The sequence below is a fragment of the Furipterus horrens genome, unplaced genomic scaffold (genome assembly GCF_987537825.1).
Source record: "Furipterus horrens unplaced genomic scaffold, mFurHor1.1.pri manual_scaffold_6, whole genome shotgun sequence".
In the NCBI taxonomy this organism is placed as follows: Eukaryota; Metazoa; Chordata; class Mammalia; order Chiroptera; family Furipteridae; genus Furipterus; species Furipterus horrens.
The window spans coordinates 43,690,809-43,711,136 of NW_028327176.1; the positions used below are offsets into that span (position 1 = coordinate 43,690,809).

A 20,328-nucleotide genomic window follows, 5' to 3' on the forward strand; every position below is an offset into this window, starting at 1 on the left:
CACATGTTAAGTTTTATGGGGCAGAGCCTTGGGTATTTTCCGGGATGGGACAACCCATTTCACCACTTTGTAGCTCCGCGGTGGGAGAGGGTGGTCGGAGAAGGGGCAGTGCCACTGCTGCCTGACTTTTTTTTTTTTCCTGTTTCCAATGTTTTATTTTTTTATTTTAATGTTATTTTTAATATGTTTTATTGATTATGCTGTTACAGTTGTCCCAATTTCTTTGCCCTCTGCTCCCCTCCACCCAGTAATCCCCCCTCCTTCCAGTTGTCCCCCCCCTTTTGGTTGTGCATATAGTTCTTCTCAACCTTTTCCTGTCTACTCCATTCCCTCCTACTATGCTTCTTAATTTCTGTACCATCTCCCTCCCTTTCCCACTTCTCCCTCCCTGCTGACCTCCCCCCAATATGTTCCCCATACTTGTAGTTCTTTTTCCACTCTCGTTGCCTATTTAGTTTGCCTTTGTTTCGATTCCCTAGCTTCTATCGCTGATTCTTGTGACGCAGTTTTCATTTTAATGTTCATAGTTTTGATCCTCCTTCTTCTAAACCAGCCCCTTTAACATCTCATATAATAGTGGTTTGGATCTAATGAACTCCTTCAGTTTTATTTTGTCCTGGAAGCACTTTCTCTGCCCTTCTATTCTGAATGACAGCTTTGCTGGATAGAGTGTTCGTGGCTGTAGGTTTTTGATTTTCATTACTTTGAATATTTCTTGCCAGTCCCTTCTTGCCTGCAGAGTCTCCTTTGAGAAGTCAGCTGATAGTCTAACTGGGACCCCTTTGTACATGATTCTTTTCTTCTCTCTTGCTGCTTTAAGATTCTTTATCTTTAATTTTTGACAATTTGATTATAATGTGTCTTGGAGTGGTTCTCCCTGGGTCCAGTTTTTCTGGAACTCTCTGTGCTTCCTGGACCCGTAAGTCTATTTCCTTCCCCAAGTTAGGGAAGTTCTGCTTCATTATTTTTTCACATAATTTTTCAGTTTCTAGTTGTTCTTCTTTGCCCCTGGCAATTCTATTATTTGAATGTTCATTCACTTATAGCTGTCCCAGAGGTTTCTGATCTCCTCACTTTCCTTACTTTTTGTTTCCTCTTTCTGCACTGGCTGACTGTTTGTTCCTTCCCTATGTTCTGGTTTGTTGATGTGATCTCTGGATTTTATTTTCTCACCACTTGTCTCATATGTGTTTTCATTCGTTTCAGTATGAATAGCTTTCATTCCTTCCCTGTCTTGTTCTAAATCTTTTGTTAATTCTGTAAGCCACCTTATAACTATAGCTCTGAACTGAGCCTCAGAAAGGTTTTCTATTCGTTTGTCTGTCAGGATCAGCATCTGCTGCCTGGTGAGCTGCGTCACCAGGATTTCAATCGTTGTCTGCTTCATTCTGACAGACTTGTGTTTAGCTTTGCTTCCTGGGCAGGCTGTAGGGGGCGGATCCCCATGCACTCGTCACTACCTGGCAACCTTTTTCACTGCACTGTGGCGCTTTGTGTGGGGGCGGGGGTCCAAGGTGGATTCCTGCCGTTACTCTCCGCTGAGAGACTGGGATCCATCCCTGCCGCCCTCTGGGCCCCACCGTCCGAGGCAATGGGGGTGCTACCTTTCCCAGTGTTGGAATTGCGAGCTGCAGGGTCTTGACTGCAGCTAGGATTGCTCCCCTGGCATTTTCTGCAGTCCCGCCGCTAGCATGCTGCTACCACAGACAGGATCAGTTTCTCGCCCCTCCTTCCCGTCCTGATGAGCACCACTGGTTTATAACTTCATACGCTGGGCTTCCATGTAGTTTTATTTTCTAGAATTTCTGGTTATCTTTTGTTTTGAGGTAGTTATATTCCTTCTTAGTTGTAGAGGGAGACCAAGCGTGTCAGTCTAAGCCTCCATCTTGGCCGGAAGTCACTGCCTGACTTCTGGAAGCTTGCCTCACACTTGCCCTGTTTCCAGTCACTTCCGCATGTAACTGGTGTCCCTCCAGCTGCTGCCCTAGTGGTGGGTCCTGGAGTGGGTGGATTTGTGTACATTCTGGGCCCATGCAGTCCCTATAAATGGACTCTCCTGAGAAACCAGCATTTTCTTCTGCCACCCCAGCCCCCACTGGTTTTCACAGCCAGAAACTACGAGCTCTATTTTTCTGGGCACCTGAACCCTGAGCTGTGCAGTCTGGTCTGGAGCTGGGATTGCTCGTTCCACTGCCTCACTGCCCCCTCACTGCGTCCTCTCTGCCCTGGCTACCCATCTGGATGAATATTGCTTCTTTAAATCCTTGGTTGTCAGATTTCCATATGGTTTGATTTTCTGGCAGTTTTGGGTGTTTCTTGTTTTGAAGTTAGTTGAGGCAAAGCATGTCTACCTATGCCTCCGTGTGGACCAGAACTCAGAAAGTCGCCATTTTTATTTTATCATTTTAAAACCAGCAATTCCAGTATTCTTCCTAACTTCTTTTGCTGTGAAACTTAACATATATGTGAAATATACACACAAAAAGTGCATAAGCCTAACAAATTACTTTAGGCGAACATCTCTGTAAACACAAGAATGAGATCTTTGCCAACACTCCACAGCTATCTGTATTTGTGCCCCTTATGCTAAACTTCCCTCTCCCCTAGAGATAATCTTCATCATAGTTTTATAGAAACCACTTTGTTCTTTGCTTTATTGTTTTTAGTTCAAATCCTTAAACAATATGGTTTAGTTTGACTGGTTTCTCATTTTATATAAATGAAATCTTATGTATATATGATTTTGTACCTGTTTCCTTTTTTTCAATAGTATGTTTTGGGATTAAATATGTGTATTACAATGCACATGTATAGCATTTTGCTATCTGAATAGACCACAATTTTCAAATCTGTTTTATTGTTGATGAACATTTGGTATTTTCAGATTTGGGGAATTGCAAACAGTGCTGTTGTGAACATTTTGAACATGTGTAAGCATACATTTTGTGTAAACATACATTTCTGTAGGATATAAACCTAGGGTTGATGGTCATAGGATAGGCACATCTTCAGATTCATCAAAATAGATGATGCCATAGTGTTCTTCTATCAGCTCCTTTTGCTATACATGGTATTATTCATTTCATTTTAATAAAAGAGTTTTTAATTTTAGCCATTTGAAGGGAATGTATAGTGTTTTTGGCATTCCCTGAATACTGCTAATGTGATGGAGCAAATATTTTTATGTACTAGATATTTGGGTTTCTCCTTTTGTAAAGTGCACATTCAATTTTTCTATTGGTTGACCTTTTGCTTACTGATTTTTAAGGGTATTTTTTGGTATATTCTGTTTATAAGCTGTGTGTGTGTTTGTGTGTGTGTATGTGTATGTGTGTGTGTATGCATGCATGCATGCAATACGCTAGCATTATAGCATCAGGAATGCAGTACCACATTCCCTCCATGAGCTATTCAGATATGAGTTGACAAGACCAGGTGGGTAAGTGTGGACCTTTCTGGCTTATAAAATACAGGCTCTTGTAACAGCCCATATTTACAACTATCATATCCCTCAACGGACACATTTGGCTACAAGAATCACACTAATTGCAGGATAGCTGTAGCCTTTGTTTTTAGTAGGCATTTATAGTTTATTGATAGACTTCCAAGTTTAGATGCAGTTCACCAAACTGGGGTCATTTTTACAATAAATAATGTTGCCTGGTAACATCTGAATTTCACATTGATCTTAATTCAATGTATTCCCGTGAAAATGTTGCTGAACTCCAAGGTCATTTTGTCATGAAGAAAAGGTTTAGATCTGTTAGTTAACCCTTTCTCCCTGGGAAAAAATTGGTCTCTTTACAAAATTGAGTCTTCTAATTCATAAATATGGTATATTTCTCTATTTCTTTTTTTAAAGCTTTTTAAAAAAGATTTTATTTATTTTTAGAGAGAGGAAGAAAGAGAGGGAGGGACACATCACTGTGTACAAGATTCAGTTGGCTGCGGTTGCCACTCATACTCCCCCAACTGGGGACCTGGCCTGCAACCCAGGCATGTGCCCTGACTGGCAATCGAACAGGCAGCCTTCCTGTTTGCAGTCCTGCACTCAATCCATTGAACTACACCGGCCAGGGCTATTTCTCTATTTCCTTAGGTCTTCTTTATTTCTCACAATAAACTGTGATTTTAATAACAGTCATGTACATTATTTGTAAGTTCATTAATTAGTATTTGATATGTTTAGGTCACTCTAAGTGGTCTTAAATTTCTAATGGCTTTTGTTGGTGTCCAGGAATGCAGTTGGTTTTGTACATTGTTTTTTGTATCCAGCAGCCTCTATAAATTCTCTTATTAATGCTAATAAGTTATATGTAGGTTCCTTTGAATTTTCGACTCTTAGTTTTATTATTTATAAATAATGAAATTTTTACAATTTTGTTTCTTTTTCAATAGTTATACCCTTATATCGTTTTCTTGCCTTAATGCAATAACTAGGACATCAATACAGTGTTGAATAAAAGTGGTAATAGATTCTGTCTCAAAGGGAAAACCATTACAATATCTGCTGTAGGATTTTTGCAAGTTAAGATATCTTCTATTACTACTAGTTTGCCCAAATTGTTCTGTAGAATATGAATGGATCTTAAACTTTGTTTTTTTATGCAGTTATTTAGGTGATTATATATACCTATGTCCCCTGTTATTCTGTTAATATAACAAGTTACTTCAGTAGACTTGCTAATGTTAAATCAAATGTGCATTTTTTGAATAGTGCAATTCAATTTTTAAACTGCTAGATTCAGTGTGCTTATATTTTCATTAAGAATTTTGCCTCTATATTCATGATAGGTTTTCCTTTAATTTTGCCTATTCTACTGGGTTTTAGAATCAAGATTTGTTAGGGTCATTAAATTAGTTGGGGAATGAGCCTATTTTTTTCTTGTTCTCTGGGAGAATTTGTATAATATTAGAGACATTTCTTCCTTGAATGTTTGGTGTTACTATCAGTGAAGTGAGCCTGAATTTTGTTTTTAGGAAGGTTTTTAATTACAAATTCAATTTCTTTTAAGTTTTAGAACTATCCAAATTTTCTATTTCTTTTTTTAATAGTTTATTCTTATTGTATTTTTCCCATTATCATTTATCACCCTTATACCCTCTTCCACCTCCACCCACCCCCTTCACCACTGCAGTCACCACACTGTTGTCTGTGTCCATACGTTCTTTTTCTTCATTTTCTATTTATTTTAGCTATACTTTTCTAGAAATTAGTTTCTTTCTGTTTATCTTGGTCAGTCATGCTAGAGGTTTTATTGATTTTTGTCCTTTCAAAGAAGCAAATTTTGGCTTTGTTGATTCTTTTTATTGTATGTTTATTTCCTTTTTGTTTGTTTTTCTCTCATCTTTACTATTGCATTTTTTTCTACTTTTGAGGGTAGAAGGACTCATATTGCTTTTTGGAAGTCTACCAAAGTGCAGATCTGCATCTCAATTCCCTGTTTCAGCTCACCCATTTTAAAAGCAGCACTGAGAGCTTCACTCTCTCTCTGGTTTTCTCCAGGTCTTGGCTTGAGGATAGCTCTTGATGTTTCTTAGAAGGTTTTCTAAAAGCAATTTTGTTTAACTTTTAAAAAATTGTATTCCAATGGTAGTCCTACTTTAATGTAAGCAGAAGTTCCTACCAGTATTATTTTAATTACAGCATAATCTGTTGTCTGCTAGTCTAATAACAGAACCTAACTTCTAATTTTACTATGAGAATAAAATGAAGCTACTCAAATAAAAACACTTCAAAAAAGAATAAAAACGGTACAGATATAAGTGTTCATGCCTGTGCTGCTGTTATGGGATCACCATGTTGGGATTTATCCAAAGTTTCCTCAACCGCTTATAATAATTTGCAATAATCAGATGGCCCCCGGATCAGTGGTACTGAGACCAAAATGTCCTACAACTTCAGCATGGTAATGTATAAACCTCATTGCTCTGGACTTAATCAGTTACAGTTCTGACCAATAATCCAAAATCCAACAGAATGGGCAAAAGATTTGATTAACAGAATACTTCAGGGTTTAAATTGTTTGGATCAACTGCCTCTTGAATTAATTAATTTAACATACACAGGGCAGTGATCTAAGCTGTGAAAAAGATAAGTTGACCAAGACAATCACTAGTTAAGAAGCTTCACAGTTTCTGTTGAGGTCCTAAAAGTAAATTATCTCGAAATCTGAAATGTTGTATAAGAGCACAGGCACTGAAGTGGGAACACCGTGGTATAGATTCTAAGTCTTTTGTAGAGGTAAGAGCTGAGTAAAAATGTCGTAAGGGATGCAGAGAGTCAAAGATACATTGAAAAGGCCTTCTACTGACTGAGAATTGGGAAATAATTTAGTGTGGGAGATGACAGTTGAACTGAATCTTGAAGGTAGAATAGAATTGTAGCAGTTGTACCTGGGATAGAAGACATTCCAAGTGGAGTGACAACCTACATGATCATAGACCAAAAGTAGAAAAGCTAGGTAGGAAAACATAGTGATTTTAGAAAATGGTGAATCATCCTACAAATTAGATATGTTGAAAAAGACTTTGGATTCAGTGCTCAGAAGTATTTTGACATCGCTTTATATGTTCTTGAGAGCCATTAGAGACTTTGACCTGTGTTTTAACAAGATTGTTGCTATGACAGTGGGTATGTTAAAGGAGAATTTGGAAGAAGGAAGACCTATCAGGAAGATTTAGCAGTAGACAAAAGAAGTTAGATTATAAAAACAGTCCAAAACAGGATAAAAATTGCCCATGAATTAACTGGTAAGAGGTGATAGGTGAATGAATTCAAAGCAGAACTGAGACTAAACATCTAGACAATGGGACAATAGCAGTATCATTTGCAAACATAGTGAAAATGGAGCAGGTTCTAAGGAAAGATATAATTATGGTTTTGAACATATTGAGTTTGAATTTTATATGGCAGGAAAGACAGCCAGCTGGAAATGTCAACTTGAGATAGTTTGAACTATAAATGTATATTCGGGAATCATCTGCATGGAAGTGATAGTTGGAATCCTGAGAGTGAATCAGCTCAAAGTGTTGAGAGTGGAAACTGTTTAGAGCAATGTACCTAAAGGAATCTGTGCTTATATCAGTGGAAGAAGGGAAGACAGCAAAGGAGAAAGCAATTATAGTCAGAAGGGTAGAGCAGAAAAAAATGGAATTGGAGTTTTGTAATTACAACTATTAAAATTTAGGAAGTTTTGTAACAAGTTATTCGACTCAGTTTTCTGAAAAAGATCTTGTTACCATTGTTAGCAAGAATAACTAGCTGACCTTACTTTCTTTAATATGTAAATGCTATATTAAAAGAAATAATATGTTAAAATGATCTATATTACAACATAGAACTAAGTGGAATAGTGGTCTCGAGTTCTATTTCTTCTCTACTGTTACCACTTCAGACTGGCTCTGTAATCATGATGGTTGACATTTAACTTCAGTTCTCTGTTAAACTGAGATCAGTGCAGTTTTGTCTATGCAGTGGCTTGATTGAGAGAGAACTGGGAGGATCATCTAATTGAGTAGACTGATCATTTTAATCATAAAGTTATAATTAGAATAGCTTTTATAAATTTCCTCTCAGTGGGTAAAAAGGACAACTATAATATCTGTGCTTTACTCTCCCAGTACGTTAAATAGAGGTGCCTTCTTATACATTTAGTCATTGTAAAAATATAAGAAGTTTTAAAGAGTTCCAACATTTGAAAGTTTGGTTCTATGCTAGTGGCCAGATTTTGGTGTCTTCCTTCCTTTGGAAAACAATAAATTACAAAGTAATTCAGAGCTTTTCACCAAACCTGTAAATAGTTACATTGCCAAGAATTCCAAGTACCCTATTTTGCACATAGAGTATCAAGATTATGTCAAAGCTTTGTTTGAAAAAAAATTTTTTTTTGCTATGCTGAAGAAATTCATGGCATTTGAAGTTTATGAAAGACCCTCAAACACAGAAATTCAAATGCCTATAATGCATTGGTAGTAGTAATAATAATTGCAGTTAACATTTACTGAGTAGTTACTATGTGCTATAGATTGTGCTAAATGTTTTGCATTAATTTATTTATTTACTGAGTACTTGCTGTTTGACAGGAACTATTCTGGACACTTAGGATCAGTTGATAAAACAAACTAAAATCACTGCCTTAATAGTCCTTTTATTTAGGACATTGAACAGGTAATAAGCATTAACAATAAGCATGTTTTAGTAATAACCAAAATAAAGCGTATGAACCATGAAAAGATAGTAAGTACTATGGAAAAAATAGAGCAAGGTAAGAGGAGTCTGGAGTGCCTAGTTGGGGTTGGGTGATGGAGATGGGTTGCATTATTAAACAGAGTGGTCAGAATAGGCCTAATGGAGATGGTTGCATTGGAGTTAACTATGCAATCTGATAAGGCAGCATCTAGGCAAATGGAACAATGTGTGCAAACATAATAAGGTGGGACCATGTTGAGTATACAAGGAATAGCAAAGAGATCACTATAGTGAAAAGTGATTGAAGGAGAGTGTGGTAATGAGCATAATGAACAGGAGGAGTGGGGAGACTAATCTTCCTATTACAGTAACATTCTTAGTACCTTTATAATCCCCATTTTATTGGGTTATCTGAAAAGTTTATATAGTTTTTTTTCTGGAAGAGGGAACTGAGAGAGAGAAGTCAAGCAACCTGCCACATTTACTACAAAATCAAGAGCCAGCAATAGCAAGAAACAAGCAGTTTCGTCCATTTATATTGGAGGTTTCAAAATAATTTAACTGCTTATTTCTTGTGATCCTCTGCAAAATATTAGATGAAAGGTTAGTAGTTTTGAAGTGAATGATTCATTGAATAATAGCTGTATTTCAGTTTTATTGCCCTACAACTGACGTGACCATTTATAGGGCTTGTGATTTCATTAGTTTCTTCAATACATATGACTTCTTTTTCTTGTCACTGCAATAAGCATCTCTGTGAGATGTCTTAATACAAGGGTTTTGTGTTAGGATAAATTCAATGTTTAGTTTAGTTCTTCCAGCCTTTTCATATTGAGCCTTCTTAGAACAAGGATATATTCATCATCATCACATGGTGTGTTTTTCTTAATTTTTAAGTACAGAAAGCCACTTTAGATTATAATATGGTGATGACATTTGTACATCACCTGTGTACGTGTTACTGATGATTAGAATGAATCAGGGTAATGATGATTGCAGATTCCTGGCCCATGTATTTGCTATCCATACTTGGAATGAAGCAATACTTTAATAATATAATTTGATTCAGAAAAATATTTTTTTTATTTTTTTAAAATTTAAGTTATTAATGTAACATTGGTTGATAACATTATGTAAACTTCAGGTGTACATTATAATTCAATATCTGTATACTATATCGTGTGCTCACCATGCAAAGTCTAGTTTCCTTCCATTACCACATATTTGACTTCCTTTAACCAATTTGTCCTCCTCACACCTCCTCCCCTCTGGTAACCACCATTTTGTTCTCTGTACCTAAAGAGTTCCGTTTGGTTTGGTTTGTTAGTTCATTTGTTACTTTTTGTTTTATATTCCACATCATGCAGTTTTTGTTGTTTTACATCTGACTTAATTCACCTATCATAATAACTCTCAAGATCCATCCTTGTTGTCGGAGGTGACAGTATTACATCTTTTTTATGGCTAAGTGGTATTCTTTTGTGTGTGTGCATGTGTGTGTGTATCCACTTCTTTATCTAGTTATCTGTCCCTGGACACTTAAATTGTTTCCATGTCAGGCTATATAAATAATGCTGCAATGAACATAGGGGTACATATATGTTTATGAATTGGTGTTATCAGAATTTGGGGGATATATGAAGTCTGTCCAGAAAAGGTCCAGCCATTGCTAATATAATAAGAACGGTTTGTGTGACATCAGTGTAACCTGGCAGCCAAGGAGAGTGGACTGGAATGCACATGCGTGAACAATGACAACTTCACTGTACTAGTCAATGCGGGGCAGTAGACACCATTGAGTGAGCATGTGTACTGTGTGGCTATCATTTTCAAAATAACTAAGAGAGAAGGGCAATGAATCTGCATCAAAGTTTGCATTAAGCTTGAACATCCTTCCATGGAAACTACTCAGACGATTCAGAAGGCTGCAGCTATGGGCAACTGGTGATTGGCAGCTTCATCACAACAATGCGCCCACTCACGCATCACTTCTTGTGTAATTTTTTGGCAAAACATCACATCACCCAGGTGACTCAGCCCCACTACAGCCCAGATTTGGTGCCCTGAGACTTCTGCCTTTTCCCAAAACTAATACTGAAATCACCTTTGAAAGGGAAGAGATTTCAGACCATCAATGAGATTCAGAAAAATAACATGAGGCAACTGATGGCAACTGAGAGAACTGTGTGACGTCCGAAGGTGCCTACCTTGAAGGGGACTGAGGCATCATTGTCCTATGTACAATGTTTCTTATTTCTTATATCTTCTTCAATAAATCTCTATTTTTGATATTACATGACTGGATACTTTCTGGACAGACCTTGTGTACCTAGGAGAGGAATTGCTGGATCACCAAAATATTTTGATGAAAGCAATACCTTAATAATAGAAAATCTAAGAAAAAATATATTTGTGCCCAGTTCATTGATTCCTTAGCTTATCCATAGACTATAGACTACTTGCCACTCTACTTCCAAGTTAAGCAACTAGAGGGATTTGAAAGTCACATTGAAAAGTCAACACTAGGTGAAAAGATGTAATAGTTCATTTTTATACATGTTAGATTGATAGTTAAGAGAGCTGTTATTTATTCTAAGATAAATATTTTACTATATTGGGAATTCCATTTTTATATATTTCATATTGAGTAGGATAAATCAAAATTTGTTGATATTTATGACATGAATTTTTCAGCATTGACTTTTATAGGAGATCATTTACAACATTTTGCTAGGTTCATGGTCTTTTACATAATTTGTTAATCTGACAATAAAAGTAAGAAATGACATCCTTGGTGTTTTTTAGTAGTCTTCCCACAGGAGCAGTGAATGCATAAATCATAATTATGTAGGGTTGATTATTTTAATTGTTTATCACTAACATGCTTTTGTCAAGTGGGGGCATCACTGGTCTTTTTTAAATAAGCTGTGTGGCAAGAATGGTTTGCTTATTAAGCTTAAATGATATTAGGGATAAATAATTATTCTCCTACTTTATTTCAGAGGGCCTCTATTTTATGTCTATAGCCAACATTCTTAACTGATAGCAAGATTTAAAGTTCAGAAACATTTAGTAGTTTTCTTTTTAAGTTTTCAATTATATTAGCCTCTACCATCCAAAATGTGGTTTTTATTCAATAAAAGAAAGTGACATGGTTTTAAGAATAATAAAAACTTAGGGTAAAAATCTTATTTTGTAGTCTTAGTTTTGTTATCACCATTCTTGTTTTAGTACATCAACAAAGAGAAAACCAATTATATGCTTAGGATTTCAAACACACACACACACACACACTCCCAAGTGATAATTATAAGATATTTTGAGCAAATCCAAATTACATACTGTTGTATACTGTTGTTACCAACACCTGAGTGTTGCTAATAACTCTGTTAGTTTTGTCATTATTAAATTTATATGAGAAGTATGTTTGATTATGATTATTGTTATGCTATCTAAATTGCATATGACTACTATATTTTGATCTCTCCATTGCTAATAATTTGTGCTACTGTTAGACTTCCAAATACATTATTCTTTAATCTAGTCAAAAAAGGAACTATTTGTGCACAGTTGTGTGTGGGCAAAATTTTTTGGGGTGTGAGAGTTAGATATTCAACCTGAAAATATTTAAATACTTTAATACAGTGTTTCCACCAATATAGCCTTTCCTTGTATATGTTTAAAATCTTGCATATCTGCATCTTTGTCAGGCAAATGCCATAGGCTAAAACTGAGGCTAATAACTTAACTTGTAATTCATATCTCTTTCTTGGAGGTTACAGTTGTCTTGAATTGACAGTTCTGAAGGACCTAAACTGACATCAAAAGGTTCAAATAAGCTTTTGGGTTGGCAAAAATGTTAGGTCTTTTCCCTAACATGGCTCTAGTAGCGCTTAGTTGTTTTTAACATCATTCAAAACAATTTTGTTAGATTGTATTGTGACAGCTGTTAAATCAGCATGCATTTTTTAAAAAAATCAAAATTGGTGAATTTTTGTGTAGCCATTTTAATATTAAAGATGAAAGAAAATACGTAACGTTTTTGGCATATTATGCTTCATTATTTCGAGAAAAGAAAAACTCAACTGAAATGCAAAAAAAAAAAAAAGATTTGTGCAGTGTGTGGAGAAGGAGCTGTGATTGCTTGAACATGTCAAAGTGGTTAGCACAGTTTTGTGCTGGAGATTTCTTGCTGGGCAATGCTTTCTTGTCAGGTAGACCAGTTGAAGTTGACTGCGATCAATTTGAGACTTAATTGAGAACAATCAATATTCTGCATGGGGAATTGCTGGCATACTCAAAATATACAAATCAGTAAAGTTATTGGTGAAAATGAAAAATGTGTCTTTTATTTTATGTAAAAACTAAACAGACTTGGCTGACCTAGTAGATTAATGTTGATTTTCATCTTCTGTTCATTTAATGTTTTCCTCTTTTCCTTTTTTCTAGCCAAGTCCTATTCCAAGTCCTGTTTTGGGGCGAAAGCCAAATGCTAGTCAGTCATTGCTTGCGTGGTGCAAAGAAGTTACAAAAAACTATCGGGGAGTGAAAATCACCAATTTTACTACATCTTGGAGAAATGGTTTATCTTTTTGTGCAATATTACACCACTTTAGACCAGATTTAATGTAAGTAAACATTTTTCCATTCTCTATGAATATTTTGTAAATAAAAGTCAGCTTTTAGAATAAAAAATAATTTTTAACACATCCTGAAATACTTTGTATTTTTTTAATACCTGCACCTCTTCCTTTTGAAAGAAATGCATAGCAGAAAGAAAAGTTCTTCCTTCTTGATACCTAAAAATAGTCTTACCTGTTTTTTAAAAATTATTTTTCTCCTTAATCTCATGCAAAGAACTGACTTCAAATATTATGAAAATTGGGTTAGTGTTGAAATTAGATGACACAAATAAACCTGTAGCCTTTGTACATTGACAACAAGAGACTACCTCATAGTAAATTTGGTTGTCAAGGCTAGTGTCTGGTCCCATGCCTTCTGTTCTCTTTTAGATAGAAGGCTTCAGGCAATGAAACATGTGATCGTTGTATGTATATATGTGTGTATGTATGTATGTATTGTTTCCTTAATTTTCCACACTATTAGTTTTGTTGATTGAATTGCTGTGAAATTGCTAGTTACTCTGGTATTATTGCTTGTCAAATACTTAGATTCAGTTTGTTTTAAAAACAGCTGTTTTATCCAAACTGTGTGTACCCTACTGTGCCATTTTCTCCCTCAGTGACTACAAGTCTCTGAATCCTCAAGATATTAAAGAGAACAACAAAAAGGTAAGAACTGTCAAGAAAAAATACATAGTTTCTATTTTGGCTTCTCTGCAGGCTTTTATTAATTTGGAGAAAGTGAGGTTGTTTTGTGAGGTCTTAGCTGCAGCTCACAGAAGGCAGTCCACTTCCTGCAGTTCAAATAGGATGCAGGGTTTATTCTAGTTTGTCATGGCCTTTAAAGATCACAGGTGCCAGTCTGACATCGTATTATACTATATGTACAAACTTCATTAACTGTTAAATATTTGTTAAGTCATATTGCTTTTATTCTGAATTTAGCTTTTAAAAAATGTACCCAAAACTATTGCGCCGTAAACTATTATGAGTTTAGAAAAAACATATTGGGAGAGAATGAGGGCAGGATCATAAAGCCAAGAGACAATGCCTATGATCCTAGAAGCAAAAAGATATGAACATTGGTTTCTTTTTTCCACATGATTAATTAATATACTGAGGTCGGAGCTTCCCAATTAGTGTGTGTGGGGTATTGATCCATATAACCTTCAAGGTAGCTGTGCAAGGGCTGAGTTGCTAGAGCCCCTAGGGCCAGCTGACTGTGGCAGCAGGCTGGCTTAACTACTTACCCCAATGTGCAGTACCATATTACAATGTTCTTTGTGCACCATGACCTGGAAAAAAGAAGGGAGCACCTAACTCAATGCACAGTAGTACTCAATAAATGTTTTTTGGGGGGGAAAGTGCGGGGTTGGGGATTGTGCTAAATTGAATTCTTCAACTGATAAGATAATAGAATGTATTGTCTTAGAACAGGAGTTCTTAACCTTGGGGTTCTGAATAGAATTCAGGGCATCCTTAAACATGGCTAGGGGAAAAAAATATTTTTCTCAATTTCTTAACTGAAATTTGGTATTTCCTGCCATTATAAACTTAGGAAACAAGCTACTGTAGTATCAGCCATGAGTGAGACTCTGTTACCTTTAGATCTCAGATATTTTCATGCCACTTTACAACTGTAAATATCTACAAATACCTTTTAAGCTCATCACTTCTTCAAACTTACAGTAGTTAATGTATTCATAAAAAGCACATATTTTACTTTTCTCAAATTGAGTTTTGCTAATATTTTCATAGTTTTATTTTTTAATATAATTGGTTTCTTTTGTAATCCTATATATTTTATACATGTAAAACATCCTGAGAAGGGATTTATTGCCAAAAGGATTCATGGGATAAAATGATTAAATAACCTCTGGTCTAAACTAAAGTTTGTAATCTAGTTTAAATTAGATCATTAAAACCACTAGTAATAAAAAGTCTGTAAAGGGGACCTTGACAAAAGTTCAATTAACAAATGAAATTTTAAATCAAGAAATTTTTTTTACATTCATTGCCTCTAAAACCAAAAATTTGTATAACCATTATAAGGGTCTTATTTCTTTGCAAACGTATGATGCTGGCCCTAGGGAAATACATTTTAAACCTGTTCATTTTTTAATTGAAATATGCTACCAATAAAAGGTAATCTTAAAAACATCAGCATAGCCCTGGCTGGGGTAGCTCAGTTGATTAAAGCATCATCCCAATACACCAAGGTTGCCTGTTCCATCTCTAGTTAGGGCATATACAAGAAGCAATGGATAAATGCATAGATAAGTGAATCAACAAATCAATGTCTGTCTGTCTCTTTCTCTCTCAAGTAAATTTTTAAAATTGATATTTTTTTTCTAGAAATCACCTTTATGGTGGACATGCTGCAAAGTCATTCTCATGAAATATTTATTGTATAACTTTAGCAAGCTTATGTCTATCAAAGTGAAATGCTTTGTTTTTCATCAATTAAATTATATCTTTAGATATAAAAGTTCTTTACCTGCATTTTTGCATTTGAATGAAACACTAAGCTGATTTAAATGCAGATGAAAGCATTATAAAATAAATCATTATTGTTATAAAGTGAAACTTTCAGGTTACTGTTTGAAATTTTGGAAAGGAAGCATTGTTGATTTTTCCTAGCTATATATTTTAAAAGAGAATGGGGAATCTCATTTAGGTTTTAAGTCACACTTCTTTGCGTTATTTTTTCAGGAACTTAATTATGATGAGTATACCTTGGATTTACATATAACTACAGAGAGGACAATATCCCATTAATTTTTTTTCTCAATTAGAGCTTCCAGGGCAGATAATTTTGGCTTTTTGAGATGATTTTAATTTTGATGATTCTATTTACTTCACAATTCAATAAATAATTGTTGTTATGCAGTCTTTTCATCACTTTGCAACTTCTTACCTGATATCTACATTGAGTATCAGTTACTACCTGCAGATTTATTTCCAGCTTCACACAGTTTTTGATAACCCCAGCTGCCCTTGATTTGACTTCAAGCAGGCAAGAAACAATGCCTATGTTAAGTTCCATGGAGATGCATAACATAACTGGCAGTGACTCCTGCTTACCAATTAAATAACATAAAGGAACGAATAACACCATTTTCTTTATAAGACCTCTTTTTTCCTCCACACATTAACAGCTAAAAAGATAGGTGATTGGCGATAACAGAAGAGCTTAACCTATGGGAAAATGCCTTTATAAAGTCTTGACCTCGCTTACAAGAAACCTGGTTTGTTTTTAAATGTTTTTTTAGTGCAATTAGTGTGCATAAAATGAATTGCTACATGAAGCAGAACACCAGCAGGAGATTCCCCACAAGGAAGCTAATCATTTTCCCAGGTCTGTAAAAAGTGCTGAATAAAAAAGGTATTTACCTATGACATCTGATCTTAACCAATATGTCAGTGTTTTAGGTAATTGGGAAGTGTTTAGAATACTGCCTGTGGTGCTTTTCCTAATGGTCTGTAATTGATGTCTGTCAATCAAGTTGTCAGGACCTATGAGGAGGAAAATGACTTTAATTTTCCTAAGACATGTAAAATAACAAACAGGCCTAAGCATGCACACCAACTGAGCCATTCTCGCAAGTAAATATTTTGAGGCACCTATATTATGAAATATAGTGCTGTGAAAATTGAAGAGATTTTTATATCTCAATTTATTCTTCATTTTCTTTCTGATTTGTTCCACAACATTTATTAAACTACAGGAATATAAGACAAGGATTAAATTCAAAGGAAGAGATGCACTTTAACATGTAAATGCAAAAGCTGATTTCTTCTGGATTGTTATAGTATTAACTATTTTTTTTAAGAAAAACTTTGAGTTATGATCCTACATCTAGGTTGTTACAAAGACTAGACACTTTATATCCCAAACACAAGAATATAACTACAGGGTCCTTACTATTTCCAAGAGTATATCTAAACCTTCAGCTGTATTTTTAATGTTTCCTAGCAACACAAAGCTGTTTTCAAGGGTTAGGTCAGGATACAAATAATTAATTGTAAATTGAGAAAGAGCTTTGATTCTTCAAAACTAGAAAAACCTGATATGCCACAGTCATTTAAAGGCTAACAAAAATAATACAATGCAGCCTCACATTCTCAAGTAAGTTGTACTACTCAAAACATTGCGTTCTTTCCAAAATGGATGAAGTGAAAATGAGTTGCTCTTTTAATTATGAAAATCAGATTTACTTGAGCATTTAAAAACTGTTTCTATGTATGTTGGCTTAAATAGCATTTTTTTGGTATTTTATACTAAGTAATCTAGGAGTTAGTTCCTTTGGGATATCTAGCTATATTTTTTCTTCACAGATCACTGCAATTACATGACCATAGAAGAGAGAGGTTGATAGGAATGATAAAGCTCCAGATGAATTATTTCTTATACTTAGTTCCTTATCTTAAAAAATCAATTCTAAATTTTTTTAACTCACTTTTTTGCTTATTTTATTGGAAAAGAACATTTTATTTGTTATGAATTAAGGAATTTGTTTCTCTTGTATCTACACCACTTTTACAAATTTATGACTTGGAATTTTGTTCTGCTCATGTTGCATAATGTCAGCAACATCATGTACCTTCCCAACAACAACAACAACAACAATCCACTAATATTTTGCTGTGTTTTTTATGGCAACTTAATTTTATTCATGTTTTATACTTTTTTTGAGATTTAATTAACATATATCAGCTTCAAATGTACAACATGATTCAATATTTGTATACATTGTGAAATGCTCACCACATAGTCTAGTTAGCATTCGTTATTTTGCTGTTTTTAAAATGTGTGAATTATCTGAACTGTTCAATATCTCTTGTTTTTCCTTCCTTTGAAGGCATATGATGGATTTGCCAGCATAGGAATTTCCCGGTTATTGGAACCTTCTGATATGGTTTTATTAGCAATTCCTGACAAACTGACTGTTATGACTTACCTGTACCAAATAAGGGCACATTTCAGTGGCCAAGAACTAAATGTGGTTCAGATAGAGGAAAACAGCAGTAAAAGCACATATAAAGTTGGAAACTATGAAACAGATACAAACAGTTCTGTTGATCAAGAAAAATTTTATGCAGAGCTTAGTGATCTGAAACAGGAGCCCGACCTGCAGCATCCTACCAGCACAGCCATAGACTTCTTATCACAGGACGACTCTGTATTTGTAAATGATAGTGGGGTTGGAGAGTCAGAAAGTGAACATCAGACTCCTGATGATCATCTTAGTCCAAGCACAGCCTCCCCTTATTGTCGCAGGTCTAAAAGTGACCCAGAGCCCCAAAAGTCCCAGCAGAGCTCTGGAAGGACTTCAGGATCCGATGACCCTGGAATATGTTACAATACAGATTCAACTCACACGCAAGTTTTGTTAAGCAAGAAGAGACTATCGAAAGCTGAGACTTTAGAATTAAGTGATTTATATGTTAGTGATAAAAAGAAGGATGTGTCTCCACCCTTTATGTGTCAGGTGACATGTGAGCGTAAGTTTCAGACTTCAGACATCAGTAGTGACTTGAAGCAAGAAAAATTAGAGAATTCTAAACCCTTAGAATGCAGATCAGATCCTGAATCACCTATCAAAAAAACAAGTTTATCTCCTACGTCTAAACTTGGATACTCATACAACAGAGATGTAGATCTTGCGAAGAAAAAACGTACTTCCCTGAGGCAGACAGAGTCTCATCCAGTTGCTGATAGAACCACTTTAAATCATTCAGACCATTCTGCAAAAACAGTCCAGGTAAGTGAGTTAGAATGATGAATACATATATTAATAATTATTCTGTTTCTTGTTTCTCTTTGTATTCATAGAACACTTTAAAATGTTACAAATGATTAAAGATGAAGTATAATTCCCATTATTTAAAAAAACCCTGAAATATGAGGCCTGTCCAGAAGGTATCCAGCCATGTAATATGAAAAATAAGAGATATTTATTGAAGAAGATACAAGAAATATTGTACATAGGACAATGATTCTTCTGTCCCCTTCAAAGTAGGCACCATGGGACCTCACATACTTCTCTCCCATATTGACCCATAATATTTTCCTGAATCTCATCAACGGTCTGAAATCTCTTTCCTTTCATAGGTGATTTTAATTTTAGTTTTGGGAAAGGCAGAAGTCTCAAGGCACCAAATCTGGGCTGTAGTGGGGCTGAGTCACCTGGGTGATGTGATGTTTTGCCAAAAAACTCCACACAATATGTGATGTGTGAGCAGGCACATTGTTGTGATGAAGCTGCCAATCACTAGTTGCCCATAGCTGCAGCCTTCTGAATCATCTGAGTAGTTTCCATGTAAGAATGTTCAAGCTTAATGCAAACTTTGATGCAGATTCATTGCCCTACTCTCTCAGTCGTTTTGAATATGATGGCCACACAGTACACATGTTCACTCAATGGCATCTACTGACCCCCACTGACTAGTACAGTGAAGTTGTCATTATTCATGCATGTATATTCCAGTCTACTCTCCTTGGCTACCAGGTTACGTTGATGTCACGAAGACCATTCTCATTATATTAAGTATATAATTATATTAGCATATATTAAATATAATTATATATATAATACAATATATAAAAGTTGAAACTATTTCACAGTAGTACTAGCACATTATTTACCTTTTCCACTTCCATTCTCTCACAAGTGTACAGTAGTGTTTTCTGAAGCTACATCATTTGTGATATCTCAACAGATCAAATACAGAAGTAGATAATAGAAGGCCAGCTGCCTTTTATTAAGCCACATATTAAAAAGATTTTTAAAAATATATAAAATAATGGCATTCTTCTCTTATTTTTTGAAGTAATTTTTATTAGGCTATTTTATTAGAATACATGTAATGGGTTTAGTATAGCTATTTGTAAAGAAATGAATAAATATATTTTTTAATTTCTTCTAAAAATACTTAAATGACACATATCAATAGAAATAACCTATATAAGCAAAAGTTTGGGGGGATCCTCTATAATTTGTAAGCATACAAAGGAATTCTGAAACCACAAGTTTGAAAACCTCTGAATTACAGCATTCTCCACAATTATCTCTGGGATTTTTCTTCTCAGTAATACTCATTGCTAATAGCACTTTCTTGACCTTACTGGAAAATCCCAACAAAGATTTTTAGAAATAACCTGGAGTTAATTTCCATTCTCAAGTAGCACTGAAGTAGTTATTAGCTGAAACATCAAGAAATTACAGTCAAACCACCAAAATTATTAAGCATTATATGTAGGCATTGATGACTATGTTAACTACCACCTGTAAAACAGAGATTATAAGATGCCATTAATTATAAGTTTTCAGAAGTGATAAGAAAAAATATGCATCTTAAAAATCAATGAAATATAGTAGCCCTTGCTGGCTAGCTCAATAGGTTAAAGCATCATCCCCATACGCCAAGGTTGTGGGTGTGATCCCTTGTCAGGGCACATACAGGAATCGGCCAATGAATGCATAAATAAATGGGACAACAAAGTGATGTTTC

The 20,328-nt window shown here is 35.1% G+C and overlaps 1 protein-coding gene across 10 annotated transcripts in view; it reads left to right on the forward strand.

The window, feature by feature from the left end:
* The window catches only part of EHBP1 (EH domain binding protein 1), a 381,983-nt gene that overhangs the window by 264,398 nt on the left and 97,257 nt on the right, over positions 1–20,328 (forward strand). For all 10 annotated transcript variants that reach the window (XM_090281360.1, XM_090281362.1, XM_090281361.1 and 7 more), the window contains 3 exons: positions 12,641–12,819; positions 13,434–13,482; positions 17,676–18,578. In XM_090281360.1, coding sequence (XP_090137486.1) covers positions 12,641–12,819; positions 13,434–13,482; positions 17,676–18,578 — 1,131 coding nt within the window. The remainder of the gene's footprint in view (positions 1–12,640; positions 12,820–13,433; positions 13,483–17,675; positions 18,579–20,328) is intronic.